This window comes from Chlorocebus sabaeus, chromosome 6 (assembly GCF_047675955.1).
Source record: "Chlorocebus sabaeus isolate Y175 chromosome 6, mChlSab1.0.hap1, whole genome shotgun sequence".
In the NCBI taxonomy this organism is placed as follows: Eukaryota; Metazoa; Chordata; class Mammalia; order Primates; family Cercopithecidae; genus Chlorocebus; species Chlorocebus sabaeus.
In genome coordinates, this window is record NC_132909.1 from 52,671,715 (window position 1) to 52,686,516 (window position 14,802).

A 14,802-nucleotide genomic window follows, 5' to 3' on the forward strand; every position below is an offset into this window, starting at 1 on the left:
TATTATAATTAATAATATTAATAATATAATTATTATTATTATTTTGAGACAGAGTCTTGCTCTTGTCACCCAGGCTGGAGTGCAGTGGTACAATCTCGACTCACTACAACCTCCGTTTTCCAGGGTCAAGCGATTCTCCTATCTCAGCCTCCCAAGTAGCTGGGACTACAGGTGTGTGCCACCACACGCAGTTAATTTTTGTATTTTTAGTAGAGATGAGGTTTCTCCATGTTGGTCAGGCTTGAACTCCTGACCTCAAGTGGTCCAGCGGCCTTAGCCTCCCAAAGTGCTGGGATTCCAAGCGTGAGCCACTGAGCCCGGCCGAGTATAAATTATTTAGGGCTGGGGAGAGTTTCTGAGAAAGTTGGGGGGAATTAGTGTCTGTATTCTGGGTGAAGAATCTCTGATTGAAGGGAGAGCGTGAGAGAAGGAGACAGAGAACGTGGATCCAGAAATGGTGTTTCATAGAGGGAAGGGGTGTAGAACTGTCAGAAGATGTAGTTAGACTACAGGAAGAACTTCCAGCAAGGCAGGGCAGGCAGGAATTTTGTGAGAGCCTTTTAGTTAGAGAAGTCTCAGCTTCAGATGTCCCTGGGGTGGGGGGAGGCACGGCTTACAGAGATTCCCTCTCCCCCTCCCACCCTGGGGGGCCCCGTCTCCCCCTCAGGCCTGATGGGGCCCCACCCCCTCCTCTTCAGGAACACAGAGACTCTTTGTCTGGGGAGTCAGAGACTGGGAAGGAGGCACTGCTTACATCTCCCTCTTCCCCTGGGGCGGGGGTGGGGGGAGCAGGGTTCGGGGAGCAGTTCAGGGCTCAGGATACGCCTCTTGGTTCCTCTCCTCCCTGGGGAAGCACCCTCACATCCTGCGTGTCTGTGCTTGTCCAATTGCATAAAAGCTCTATTTGACCTCCTGGGGGCCTCTTCATGCTGGAGGTGGGGGTCCCAGCACGGTGACGGGGGCCTCTGCCTTATCCCAAGAATGGCAAGAATCCACCCCTTCCTCCCCGTGACTGTGCATTGCTTTGCAACAGGGACAGATTTCCCACCACCCCCGGGCCTTTTTTTTTTTTTTTTTTTTCTGAGACAGATAGAGTCTTGCTCTGTTGCCCAGGCTGGAGTGCAGTGGCACAACCTCAGCTCACTGCAACCTCCACCTCCCTGGTTCAAGTGATCCTCCCACCTCAGCCTCCCAAGTAGCTGGGACTACAGGGGCCAGCCACAATGCCTGGCTAATTTTTGTATTTTTAGCAGAGATGGGTTTTCACCATGTTAGCCAGCTGGCCTCTAAACCCTGGACTCAAGCGATCTGCCTGCCTCAGCCTCTCAAAAGTGCTGGGACTACAGGCATGAGCCACCGCACCCACCTCAGACTCCCCCATTTGGTGGGGATTTGGGATTGGGGCCAGGGCATCCACTGGAGACCTGGTTTGGGGTGGGAGGAGATGAGGGTTAAGGATGCATATAAGACCCTTTATTTGAGGAATCAATAATTTGGGGGAAAGTGAAAACTGTGTTTTGGGATCTGTGGTGAGAATTTGGGACCAGGACATGTGACTCAGGGATTTCAGTGGAGAGATTGAGGTTTGGAGTAAGACTGGGGACCCCATTTTGGGATCTGGGGTGAGGTTTGAGGTGGGATCAGGACCCCTTAGGGACCTGAAGGAAAGGCTCTGGGGCTGAGGCTGGTACCTCCTATTGTGCAGCTAAGGGACTGAGGATAAAGCAGGTAGGTGAATGAGAGTTTGGGGTGAGATTGGGACCCCACTTGGGGGCCTGAGTGAGGCAGAAAGGACTTGGTGCCAGGTGAGGTGGCTCATGCCTGTAATGCCAGCGCTTTGGGAGGGCAAGGCCGAAGGATCGCTTGAAACCAGAAGTTCAAGACTGGCCTGGGCAGCAAGCAAGACCCCGGTCTCTAGAAAAATATATATATTTTTTAATTAGCTAAGTGTGGCGGTGTGTGCCTGTGGTACCTGCTTCTCAGGAGGCTGAAGCAGGTGGATGGCTTGAACCCAGGAGTTGGAAGCTGCAGTGAGCTATGATTGGGCCACTGCACTCCAGCTTGGGTGACAGATCAAGACCCTGTCTCCAAAATAAAATGTAAAAATAAAAGATAAAAAAAAAAAAGATTTGGTATAAACCTGCACCTCCCCCTTTTCCAGGGCCTGGATGGAGGCTGAAGGTTTGAATGAGGCTAAGCTCTCCTTTGAGGAGATCTGCTAGGCCGAAAAGGTTTGGGGTAGGGCTGGAACCCTCGAACTCCAGGACTGGGTGGGAGTGACCCTTCTCCTCCACTGTGGGGTGGGGCAGGAACAACCCAGCTTCTGGCGCTGGGCTCCACACCAGCCGGCCAATCAGCGCTCAGCACAAAGTTTCCCAACTTCCCAGTCCAGCTGTCAGCGCTCCCCCTCCAAGGAGCCCCGCCTGGCCAGGCGCTGGAGCGCAGGGCGAGGCCAGGGCGGGGTCTCGGACAGTTTCCCGCGGACCCCGAGAGAAGCGGGCGCCGCGAGTAACTGCACCGAGCCCGAGGAGTCGCCGCGCCCGGCAACCGCCCCGACTGGTCCCCCGCCTTGCCCGTGGGCCCCGCCAGGATGGGGAACCGCCGGGGCCTGGGCCAGCCGCGGGCCGGTCTCTGCCTGCTCCTGGCCGCGCTGCAGCTTCTGCCGGGGACGCAGGCCGGTGAGCCGGGAGGGAAGAGATGGGACCCAGGGTCCACGACTCAGAGAGGGCCTAAAAGAGCGAGGCGTGGAGGGGCGTGGAGGGGGAGGGCGTGGGCGCTGCGTGGGGTCCCGGTGTGATGTGGGCGCATGAGTGTCCGACTCTGGGTGATTTGTGGGTGTGTGATAGTTCGGGGGTAGGGGTGGGGATGTGTGACTGCGTTTTCTGGCGAGCGCGTGGGAATGCATGCAATGTGCAGGTGTGTGCGTGTGTGTGTGTGTGTGTAGCATGTCTGTGCATTTGGAGTGAAATTGCGTGTGTGCTTGCATGTGGAGGTTGATGGCGATAGTGTGACTGTGAGTGACAGGGCAGTGCTGAGAGGGTGTGTATTGCAACAGGTGAGTATGCACTTGTGCATTTGTCTATGTGCTGATTTTCGAGGGTAACCGTGTGTGTGGTTATGCGTGTGACTGTGTGTCTCTGAGTGTCCCTATGAGGGGTGTAGTTGTGATTTTTGGGTGCAAATAATTACCCATGAGGATGAAGGTGAGTGGGGACGAGTATGGGGGTGCTCTTTGGGAACCCACAGTTTCTTTTGCGTCTCTTTAAATGGCTTCACCCCATTCTCCCTTTCCCTCCTCTGCCCCAAATTGGCGAGTGCCCGTCTCCTCCCCTCCCTCCCTGTCGCCCCCTCCCCCACCCCGCAGTCCCCAGAGCCGCGATCAGCACCATGGACAGGGCCTCGGGGAGGGCCACGGTGAGGGGCGAGGCGGGGCGGGGCGCAGGGCGGGGCGGGAGTGGAAGTTGCTCCCCCCCTCCCACCCCAGCTGCTGGAGCCTTGGGTGTTTTTTCCGAGGAATTTCTCAGGGGCCCCCAAGGGGTCCCGGGGGCCGCCGGATGGGTGAGTCAGCGCTGACGCACGCCCAGCTGCGCGCATCTGGCTGGGCGCCCTGTCCCGCCCCTCAGGGTTCGGAGTAGGGGGCGCTCCCGGAGTCAGGGGATGGCGTGGCTCCCTGGGGCTTCCCTGATCTGAGAGACCTCAGACTAGGCCCTCCTGGAAATCCCTTTCTAAGGTGAGCTCAGTCTCCCAACACACACACACACACACACACACACACACACCCCACAGCACACTTCTTACTTTGGAGTCCAGGAAGGTGCCTGTCCATATGGTTAATCCCTGATTGGACTATTCCGCATTCCCACGCTCACACATCCACATGGTCGTGCAATCTCAGGCATCCACTCTGAATATAAGTCCCCTGGGACTCCAGGAATGTGAAACACCGTGTCCAGGCAACCCTCTCCAGTCACCCGCCAAATGGTTCCAGCTTTTATGACCCTCCCACGCGCTCAGTTTCTCACACATGCTGCCCCTGACATCCGAACAAACACTGTCAACATTCACAACCCATCACCCACTCTCTGGCTGGGTCACACTCTCACACAGAACGGCACTCCCCCACCAGAAGTCCGAGGTGTTACAGTCACAGACACACCTGCAAGCTCGCTGCAAGCGTTACGTGGCCACGCATCAAGTAACTGCACCTAATCCCTCCATTAGAAACAAAATATTTGCACACATTGACACCTGGAGAAATGACATGCCCAGCTGTTCTCTGCCTGGCTCATTCAGACTGAACCACGCTTGTACAATCTCATGCACATACACGTATTTGCACACACATTGCACACCTGGGGGATTCCCAGCCATGCCCTGACTCAGCCCCTGCCTCTGTCCCTTCACATCCCAGACCCCAGCCAAGATCCCCCTGGGGGCCCTGACCAGCACAGGGGAGAGTGGCAGGAGGCAAGTTGGGTCCCTGACAGACCCCCCACCCTCTGTCCCCGTAGGCAGGACTCAATGCCGCTTGTGTGCCTTTTTGTCATAATGCCAGCTATGAAAAGAAAGGGCAGTCAGTTTCTGAAAGGTCATTCCAGAAGGGACACAAGTTTCAAGCAGGATATCTTTGAGTTGGATGCTGGGAAGGACTTTCTTACTGTAAATGAGTGGTAGTTGAGGGGAGAACCTCTTTCCTCTGCAGAGAGGTTAGTGTGTGGGTCAGGGGAGAGCCTCCAGGCTGGGTGAGGTCGTTGATCTCAATCCTCCCCTGGGCCCCAGCCTGAGATGGGGCAGCTGGGATGATTGTTCCGTGGGGAAGTGACTCTTGTGGTCAGCAGAGCCTGGGAGCCCAGATCTCAGCCCCAGGGGACTGCAACCCAGATTTCTCTTAATAACAGCCCAGCCACAAAACAGGCAATTAGAGATGGGGGCTGGGGTGATGGGTTGGGGAAGGCGAGTGGAGAGAGAGAGATTGAAAAAAGAGAGAGAGAGAATGAGAGAATGAGAGAGAGAGAGAGAGAGAGAGAGAGAGAGAGAGAGACTTGGACACAGATAGAGGCCTGGAAAGACCCAGCACAGAAAGTGGGACAGAGAGAGGGCGGGCAGGGATGGGGAGAGAAGGAGATTGGAGGCAAGAGGAAACAGAGGCTGACACAGGCCTCTGAGGAGTCTGGAAAATGAGGACTCTGACCTAGGAAGAGTGGGAATCGGGGTCCTTCATCCAAGCCCCTGCCTCCCCAACCTCTTACCCCCCCGCCCCAGCTCCCCGTGGTGAGATCAGCAGAGCCGCCCCCAGGGGTGAGGTCATGGCAGATTTGGGAGAATCTAGCTCCTGCCAAGAGGCTGGGGCAGGGGGTCAGTGGGACAGTTTGCTGAGGGTGGGGGGAGGGGAAACCAGACAGGGGGCTCGGGGCCCAAGGGAAGCCCCCACCCGCCCCTGCCCAAGCCATGTGGTTCCACTTAGCACTGGCTGGGCTGCTTTTCGGGGTGGGGCTGGTAGTGTGGCCTAGATTAGGAACTGTTGGGCCAGACAAGTCCTTTCCTTAGCTGGGATGAAAGAGGGACAGGGTCAGACAGGGGAGGTCTGGAGGTTATTGGAGACAGCTGATCAGAAGAAGGTCAGAGAGATGAAACAAGGAGGTCATGGGTCAGGTGGAGGAGATCAGGATAGGCAGTGGGAGAAGGTCGGGGATAGTCAGAGGGTGGAGGTCAGAGGGGAAAGTCAGAGGGAGGAGATCAGAAGGGAATGTCAGAGGGTGGAGGTCAGAGGGGAAAGTCAGAGGGAGGAGATCAGAAGGGAATGTCAGAGGGAGGAAGTCAGAGGGGAAAATCAGACAGGAGGTTGGAGAGGAAAGTCAGAGGGAGGAGGTCAGGGGGGAAAGTCAGAGGGAGGAGATCAGAAGGGAAAGTCAGAGGGAGGAGGTCAGAGGGGAAAGTCTGAGGAGAGATCAGAGGGGAGGCTCAGAGGGAGGAGGTTGGAGGAGAGGGTCAAAGGGAAGAGATTAGAGGGGAAAGTCAGAGGGAAGAGGTCAAAGGGGACAGTCACAGGGAGGAGGTCAGAGGGGAATGTCAGAGGAAAGGAGATCAGAGGGGACATTCAGAAGGAGGAGGTCAGAGGGGAAAGTCCGAGGGTGGAGGTCAGAGAGGAGGGTCAGAGGGAGGAGGTCGGAGGGGATGGTCAGAGGGAGGAGGTTACAGGGGAAAGTCAGAGGGAAGAGGTCAAAGGGGAAAGTCGGAGGAGGTCAGAGGGGAAATTCAGAAGGCGGAGGTTGGGGTCAGGCAGAAAAAGGAGATCAGAGGGAATAGACTGGGGTCAGGCAGAAGAAAATCAGAGGGTCAGAGGGGGTAACTGGGAAAAAAAGTTAGTGGGCATGGTCAGAGGCAGAGTGGTCGGAGGGAGGAGCTCCAAAATGGCTGTAGTCAAAAGGAAGAGGTTGTGGGTGACAGTGGTCAAAGGAGGAGGTTAGAGAGAGGGAGGAGGTGAGGGAAGAAAACACACTAGAAGCCCCTCCTCTCCACATGGGTTTCCTCTGGCAAGGGGGCTCCAGGCCTGGAATGTAGCCCTAGGGAGCCTGTGCAGGGGAGTGGGGAGAGGGGGACAGTTCCACTCTGGGGCTCAGGCCAGGAAGCTTTGATTCATCCCAGAACTAGGTCAACTTTTTTTCTCACCAAAAACCAAGGGGAAATAAAAACAGAGTCAACAGGCTGCTGAGGTCGGAACATCTGTGGGGTGATGAGGAGGCAGGGAGTGCTGGGGGCCCAGGCCTGCTCCTTCTTCCTGAGCCACAAACACATGGTGTGAGGGAGGGAGAGGCTGAGCCCCCCCCCCCCAAAAAACCCTGAGCCTCCATCCTGGAGTCCTGGGCTTGTTCTAGCTGTTCCCCACCTCTGCCCCCCACGGCTTCTCTCTGCTGCAGATCCTGTGGATGTCCTGAAGGCCCTGGGTGTGCGGGGAGGACAGGCTGGGGTCCCCGAGGGGCCTGGCTTCTGTCCCCAGAGGACTCCAGAGGGTGACCGGGCATTCAGAGTGGGCCAGGCCAGCACACTCGGCATCCCCACGCGGGAACTCTTTCCAGGTGAGCTGGAGTAGGAGGCCTGGGGACCTCCCCGGAGAGAGGCACTGCTGGGCCATTTGAGCTGCCCTATTCCCTCTGCCCACCCAGATGGCCACTTTCCTGAGAACTTCTCCTTGCTGATCACCTTGCGGGGCCAGCCAGCCAATCAGTCTGTCCTGCTGTCCATTTATGATGAAAGGGGTGCCCGGCAGTTGGGCCTGGCACTGGGGCCAGCGCTGGGTCTCCTAGGTGATCCCTTCCGCCCCCTCCCCCAGCAGGTCAACCTCACAGATGGCAGGTGAGCATGGGGAGAGTGGGCGGGGGTCCGTGGATGAGGGGTGGGGTGAGAAGCACCCACACGGAGGTCATCCCCTTGCAGGTGGCACCGTGTGGCGGTCAGCATAGATGGTGAGACGGTGACCCTGGTAGCTGACTGTAAAGCTCAGCCCCCTGTCTTGGGCCATGGCCCCCGCTTCATCAGCATAGCTGGACTCACTATGCTGGGGACCCAGGACCTTGGGGAGAAGACTTTCGAGGTAGGAGTTCAGTGATGGGGGAAACTGAGGCAGTGGGTTGGATGTTTCGTCTGTAGCCTGAATCTGGAGAGGATATTAAAGAAGAAAGATACCAAGCTTCAGTCTATCCCCAGGAAGCTGAGGGAAGCAAGTGTATGCTTTCACGCACCGTTGCAGCGTACGATTGTGAAATTGTAGAGCCACGAGACCATAATTTTTTTTTTGAGATGGAGCCTTGCTCTGTCACCCAGGCTGGAGTGCAGTGGCTCGATCTCAGCTCACTGCAACCTCCACCTCATGGGTTCAAGCGATTCTCAGCCTCCCAAGTAGCTGAGATTACAGGTGTGCACCACCACGCTCAGCTAATCTTTGAATTTTTAGTAGAGACAAGGTTTTGCCATGTTGGCCAGGCTGGTCCTGAACTCCTGGCCTCAAGTGATCCATCCACCTTGGCCTCCCAAAGTGCTGGGATTACAGGTATGAGCCACCGCGCCCAGCCAACACCATAAATCGTGACGAGGCCTACTTGACTTGTTGTAGGAAGATCCGGTTGTGCCAGTGCACGCTTGTGTGTGCCGTTGCAGTGCATGACTGTGAGATTGCAGAGCCACAAGGCCATAAATTGTGACAGCGCCTACTGGGCTTGTTGTGGAAAGATCTGGTGGTGTTGTGTGTCTGAGACTGTGACCTGAGATGGTGCTGGTTGCTGTGATAGTGTGTGATTGTATAGGGGCAGTTATAACTTTGGGAGCCAGCAAGCAGCTGTGTTGTGTGGCAGTGTGATGTGTGTTCTGGGTGTGGAGACCTTTGTTAACTGTGTGTGACCGTGATGTGTGTCACCTCTGGGAGGCCAGGACCTGATCTACCTCATGTTCCTCCTTATCCCTAGTACCGGATCTTCCCACAACAAGCCAAGTAGGCATCGTCACAGTTTATGGTGTTGGCCGGGCACGGTGGCTCATACCTGTAATCCCAGCACTTTGGGAGGCCAAGGCGGGTGGATCACTTGAGGCCAGGAGTTCGAGACCAGCCTGGCCAGCATGGCAAAACCTTGTCTCTACTAAAAACTCAAAAATTAGCTGGGTGTGGTGGCGCACGCCTGTAATCTCAGCTACTCCGGAGGCTGAGAATCGCTTGAACCCGTGAAGGAACTGATGCACCCCTAGTGGGGCAGATGTGTGGGATGGGATGTGGCTTGTGGTTGGGATTGGGTGTGCCCCCGATAGGATCTTTCCTTCTCTTAGTTACAGGGTGTAGAGGAATCACTAGGGCTGTCATGGGGTCACCTCCTCCTTATACTTAGTGTGCTCTGGGTGGGAGAGCCTCACACCCTGGTGTCAGGAGGTGGGCAGGACTTCTGGGGGATGGGGGGTCAGAGCAAGCTTGTGGCTATATGGCTGCCTTCCTTGACTCCTACACCCCCACCCCCTAGGGAGACATTCAGGAGCTGCTGATAAGCCCAGATCCTCAGGCTGCCTTCCAGGCTTGTGAGCGGTACCTCCCCGACTGCGACAACCTGGTACCGGCAGCCACAGGGGTGAGTGAGGGGCTCCATGACTCCTAATCTCAGGACACAGGCTGGGTCCTTCCTGGCTCCAGATCCCTGGAAAGAGTGAATTCTCACCCCCCAGACAGAGGGTTAAGTGACGCATGACCTCAAACACATCCCAGGCGTGAATGACTTTGACCTCAAGTCATATTCCTGAGCCACCCTTGACCGCAGGTTACATGAATAACATCAACTCCAGGTCACAGGGCTGAATGAGGTCACAATGGACCATGAGCCAGCCTCACCCCAGGTGACCTGAAGGATGGGGTCTCTGCTGGTGGGATGCTCTGGACCTGACTGGGACCCTTTTCCCAGGCTCCCCAGGGTGAACCAGAAACCCCTCGTCCTCGGCGGAAGGGGAAGGGAAAAGGGAGGAAGAAAGGGCGAGGTCGCAAGGGGAAGGGCAGGAAAAAGAAGAACAAGGAAATTTTGACCTCAAGTCCACCTCCTGACTCCCCAGAGAACCAGGTAAGAGCCCTGAGACCACCTGACTTCCGGTCTTGACCATCTGACTTCTGGTCTTGGTGCTTGACTTCTAGTCTCCCATCCCTACTAATCGCTAGTCCCTCATCTATTATCTTTTTATCTGGTCTCTGATCCATGAGCTCTGACTTCTCTCAGCTGACTGATGACTGTCAGGGTGACTGATGACAGGGTGGTGGTGGGGGTGGGTCCCATCTTAGGAGCTCTCCCATCTCTGACCCCCTCAATCTCCAGTCCTGGGGCACTAGAGGGAGGGGACAGACCCAGATAAGTTCCTGATTTTAAGGGGGTTCTTGATGAGGGCTACTGTTTAAGGGGGATCATTGGCTGGGTTGAATGATGTGTTCATTAGTTAGTGTGTCATTGTTTGGGGTTCCCTTCTTGGGGTCATGGGGACGGTTATTCATTGGGAGAGTCATTAATTGGGGGCATTATTTGGCTTCCCTGGTAGGGATTGCTGGATAGGGGGGAATCATTGAGGGAGATATTAATTGAGGTCAGTGTTTGGGGTGCACCTAGCTGGGATCACTGTGGGAGGTCACTGATAGAAACCATTATTGGTGCCACCGATGTCCCCAGTTTAGGGTCAATGACTGGGGGGTTGTTGGTGGATGGTCACTGACTGGAAGTCATAGTGGCATCACTCATTGGGGCCACAAGTTGGAAGAGTGATTTCAGGGGGTCGCGGATGGGGTAACTGATTTGGGAGTCCCTAAGGGGATTATTAGTTAGGAAGTCATTGATAGGTGGAATTACTGTTTGGGGGTCATTGGTTAGGACACTTTTGTTGGGCTCATTTATGGGTATTCATTGTTGGAGCATCACTGGTTAGAGGAATAATTGATTAAGGGTCACTGATGGGAGTTATTAGTTGGAGAGTCACTAGTTAGTGCTAATAGCCAAAAGAGTGTCACTCGTTGAGGTCACTGGTTGGGAAAATCACTGAATGGAGCAGTAACAGGTTGAGGCCAGTGATGCCAGTGGGAGGGGTTGTTTGTGAGTCACTGGTTCTAGAATAATTGGGGTCTGTTGATGTAGGTCATCTTTGGTGGGTCACTGGGTTGGAGGGTCCTTGGTGGGGGTCATTGCTTGGGGTCTTTGGCTGGTGGAGGAGTCACTGGTTGCACTACATCTCAGTTCCAGATCTTCTTGGCCAAGAATACAGACACCAGGAGTAGTGGGCCCCTCTTCAGCCCCTTCCTTAGCCTTGTTCCCTCACCTGGGGTCCCACCACCCTCTTCCCACACCCCCCCAACCCCTGCCTTGACCCAGTTCCTCTGCAGCTGTGCAGGCTAGAAGGAGCCGCCACTCCCTCTCTAACTGTGGCCTGGCTGACTGGCTGCTGAACTCTGCCTTGGGAGAGGACATGTGGGCTAGGCTTCCGGGAGTCTGGCCCTGAATGTTGGACCTTGACCTTGACCTCTGGGTTCCAAGGCCAGCCTGGCTCAGCGCCTCCTCCATCCACGATGGCTCCCTCTGCTGGAAGCCCTGGTCCCGGCAGCACACTTTTGTCTCCACTGGCCTCCGGTGCTCTTTAGGGAGCCTCCTCTGTCCCTGCCCCAAACTGGGAGCTCCTGGGGACAGTGGGGAGGGTGCCTCCCTTTTGTCTTGATTGCCCTGACCTGAGACCCAAAGCTCCCTCCATGCCTTCTCCAGACCTCCACTGACATCCCCAAGACAGAGACTCCAGCTCCAAATCTGCTTCCGACCCCTACGCCTTTGGTCGTCCTCTCCACTGTGACTGCTGGACCCAATGCCACAATCCTAGAGGTTGGATGGGGCTGGAAGAGGGAAGACCCCAGGGGTTTGAGGGGTGGTAGACAATAAGGAGGTCAGGGAAAACTTTGGTCTGTCCTAATGTTCTCAGGGGAGCTTGGACCCTGACAGTGGAACCGAGCTGGGGACCCCGGAGACCAAGGCAACCAGGGAGGATGAAGAAGGAGGTGATTCCACCATGGGCCCTGACTTCCGGGCAGCAGAATATCCATCTCGGACTCAGTTCCAGATCTTTCCTGTGAGTCTAGGTGGCTGGGGTTAGGTGCAAGCGAGTGGGATTCCTATTTAAAAATTTTTTAAAAATTTTATTTATTTAGGTGGGGCGCAGTGGCTCCTGCCTGTAATTCCAGCACTTTGGGAGACCCAGGCAGGCAGATCATTTGAGGTCAGGAGATTGAGACTAGCCTGACCAACATGATGAAACCGCATGTCTGCTAGAAATACAAAAAATTAGCCGGGAGTGGTGGTGTGCACCTGTAATCCCAGCCGCTGGGAAGGCTGAGGCAGGAGAATTGCTTGAACCCAGGAGGCAGAGGCTGCAATGAGCCAAGATTGTGCCACTGCACTCCAGCCAGGGAAACAAAGTGAGACTCCATCTTGAAAAAAAAATTTTTTTGTAAATTATTTTATTTTTTCATTTTTTTTTAACTTTTGTTTTATGTTCAGAGGTACAAGTGCAGGCTTGTTACATAGGTAAACATGTATCATGGGGGGTTCGTTGTACAGATTATTTATTTCATTACTCAGGTATTAAGTCTAGTATCCATTCGTTATTTTTCCTGATCCTCTCCCTCCTCCCACCCTCTACCCTCCGATAGGTCCCAGTGTCTGCTGTTCCCCTCTATTTGTCCATGTTTTCTCATTTAGCTCCCATTTATAAGTGAGAACATGTGGTATATGGTCTTCTGTCCCTGTGTTATTTTATTTACTTACTTTTCTCACATCTTGAGGGCTTAGAAAGGATTCCTACCAGGAGCCACGAAAGGCCAGTCTCTCTTTTTACTTCGGCACCTGCTTGTGTCAGGCACTGTGCTAATAGTTGACTCTGTCACTAGACAGAGGCGCTTGGCTTTTACTCCAAGTACCAGGAGATGCCACTTGAGCACTTGTGAAGGAACATGATCTGACTTGGAGTTTTGAAAGCTCCCTCTGGGCCGGGGGCAGTGGCTCACGCCTGTAATCCCAATGCTTTGGGAGGCGGAGGCAGGAAGATCGCTTGAGGCAGGAGTTTGAGGCCAGCCTAGACAACAGTGAGGCCCCATCTCTTAAAAAAAAAGAAAAGAAAAAAAAGAAAAAGATAAAAAAGAGCTCTCCGGCGGCCGAATGGCACATGGACAGTAGGGGGAGCCAGAGGGGCAGCAGGGAAGCCCGCGATCTGCAGTGGGGATGTGACCTGGAGGGAGATGGGAGGGAGGGATGGAGAGAAGTGGACCAATTTGGAACATGCTCCATTTTGGTCTTAGAGAAAAAATGGATACACATTCGATGTAACCGAACCCAAGCTCAGTGGCTTGATATTTGAAAGGAAAACAAGAGAGATGAGAACTGGTGGAAGGAAAAGCAGGTTTATTCCAAGAGACAGCAAACCAAGAAGATAGTGGACTCTTGTTCCGAAGCATCATCTTAAGTCAGTACAAATTTTAGGCTCTTTTTATGTTAAGGGCAGGGAGAAGAGAAGAGGGTAGAGATCAAGAGGTAACTGAGGCAGGATACGGTGACTCACACCTATAATCTCAGCAATTTGGTAGGTTGAGGTGGGAAGATCACCTGAGCCCAAAAGTTTGAGACCAGCCTGGGTAACATAGCGAGACCCCATCTTTACAAAATAAAGAAAAAATTAACCAAACCCAGTGGTGGCGCGTGCCTCTGGTCCCAGCTGAAGCGGGGGGATAGCTTGAGCCCAGGAGGTGGAGGCTGCAGGGAGCCATGATCACACCACTGCACTCCAGCCTGTGTGGCAGAGCAAGACCTTGTCTCTAGAGAAAAGAAAAGAGGCTTGGGCTGGGCACGGTGGCTCACGCCTGTAGTCCCAACACTTTGGGAGGCCGAGGCGGGAGGATCAGGAGGTCAGGAGATTGAGACCATCCTGGCTAATATTGGTGAAAGCCCTTCTGTACTTAAAAATACAAAAAATTAGCCGGGTGTGGTGGTGGGTGCCTGTAGTCCCAGCTACTCGGGAGGCTGAGGAAGGAGAATGGCATGAACCCGGGAGGCAGAGCTTGCAGTGAGCCGAGACCACACCACTGCACTCCAGCCTGGGTGCAAGAAGGAGACTCTGTCTCAAAAAATAAAAATAAAATAAAAAATAAATCATAAAGAAAAGAAAAGAGGCCAGGTGCAGTGGCTCCCAGTTTGAGTTCAGCCTGGGCAACATAGCAAGACCCTGTCTCTACAAAAAATAAAATTAACTGGGCATGGTGGTGTGTACACCTGTGGTCCCAGCTACTCAGGAGGCTGAGGAGGGAGGATCACCTGAGTCTGAGGAGATCGAGGTTGCAGTGAGCCATGATTGTACCGCTGCATTCTAGCCTGGGCAATAGAGTGATCCTGTCTCAAAAAAAAAAAAAAAAAAAGGCAAAGCAAAGAAAGCAAGCAAGAGAAGGAAGGAAGAAAGGAAGGAAGGAAGGAAGGAAGGAAGAGAAAAAAGGAAAAGCCTGCCTGGGCAATAGAGTGACTCTGAAAAAAAAGAAGGAAGGAAGGAAGGAAGGAAAGAAGGAAGGAAGGAAGGGAGGGAGAGAAAGAAGGAAGGAAAGAGCCAAGCATGGTGGTTCATGCTTGTAATCCCAGCACTTTGGGAGGATGAGGTAGGTGGATCACCTGAGGTCAGAAATTCGAGACCAGCCTAACCAACATGGTGAAACCCCGTCTCTACTAAAAATATAAAAATTAGCCAGGCATGTTGGCAGGCACCTGTAGTCCCAGCTACTCGGGAGGCTGAGGCAGGAGAATCGCTAGAACCCAGAAGGTAGAGGGTGCAAAAAAGAAGAAGAAAGGAAGAAGAGGAAGAGGAAGAGGAAGAGGAAGAGGAGGAAGAAGAAGAAGAAGAAGAAGAAGAAGAAGAAGAAGAAGAAGAAGAAGAAGAAGAAGAAGAAGAAGAAGAAGAAGGAGGAGGAGGGAAAGAGGGAAAGAGGGAAAGAAGAAAAGAAGGAAAGAGAGAAAGGGAAAAAGGAAAAGCCTAGGTGTTCCACAGCGGAGGCACATAGGCACATAGTTGTAACTAACTTGCCCTTAGTACCTTGTTACCTGGAGTGCTTGTTGTGTGCCAAGCATTATTTCAATTCATTCATCTTTGCATGCGATACACACAGTCGTCATTCATCCACTGACTTTACAGGTGTAAGTGGCCATGGGGGTTGACTAAATTTCCCAACATCACTCAGTTAGTAAGAGGCAGATGCAGGATCAGTATTGGGCAGCAGGCTCT

At 53.9% G+C, this 14,802-nt stretch overlaps 1 protein-coding gene across 1 annotated transcript in view; it reads left to right on the forward strand.

The window, feature by feature from the left end:
• The first annotated feature begins 2,392 nt into the window (after nt 1–2,392).
• Nucleotides 2,393–14,802, forward strand: part of COL5A3 (collagen type V alpha 3 chain) — a 50,499-nt gene continuing 38,089 nt past the window's right edge. Inside the window, exons 1-8 of the mRNA XM_037992519.2 lie at nt 2,393–2,678; nt 6,918–7,076; nt 7,164–7,353; nt 7,435–7,591; nt 9,003–9,107; nt 9,435–9,587; nt 11,259–11,372; nt 11,470–11,616. Coding sequence (XP_037848447.2) covers nt 2,591–2,678; nt 6,918–7,076; nt 7,164–7,353; nt 7,435–7,591; nt 9,003–9,107; nt 9,435–9,587; nt 11,259–11,372; nt 11,470–11,616 — 1,113 coding nt within the window. The 5' untranslated portion in view covers nt 2,393–2,590. The remainder of the gene's footprint in view (nt 2,679–6,917; nt 7,077–7,163; nt 7,354–7,434; nt 7,592–9,002; nt 9,108–9,434; nt 9,588–11,258; nt 11,373–11,469; nt 11,617–14,802) is intronic.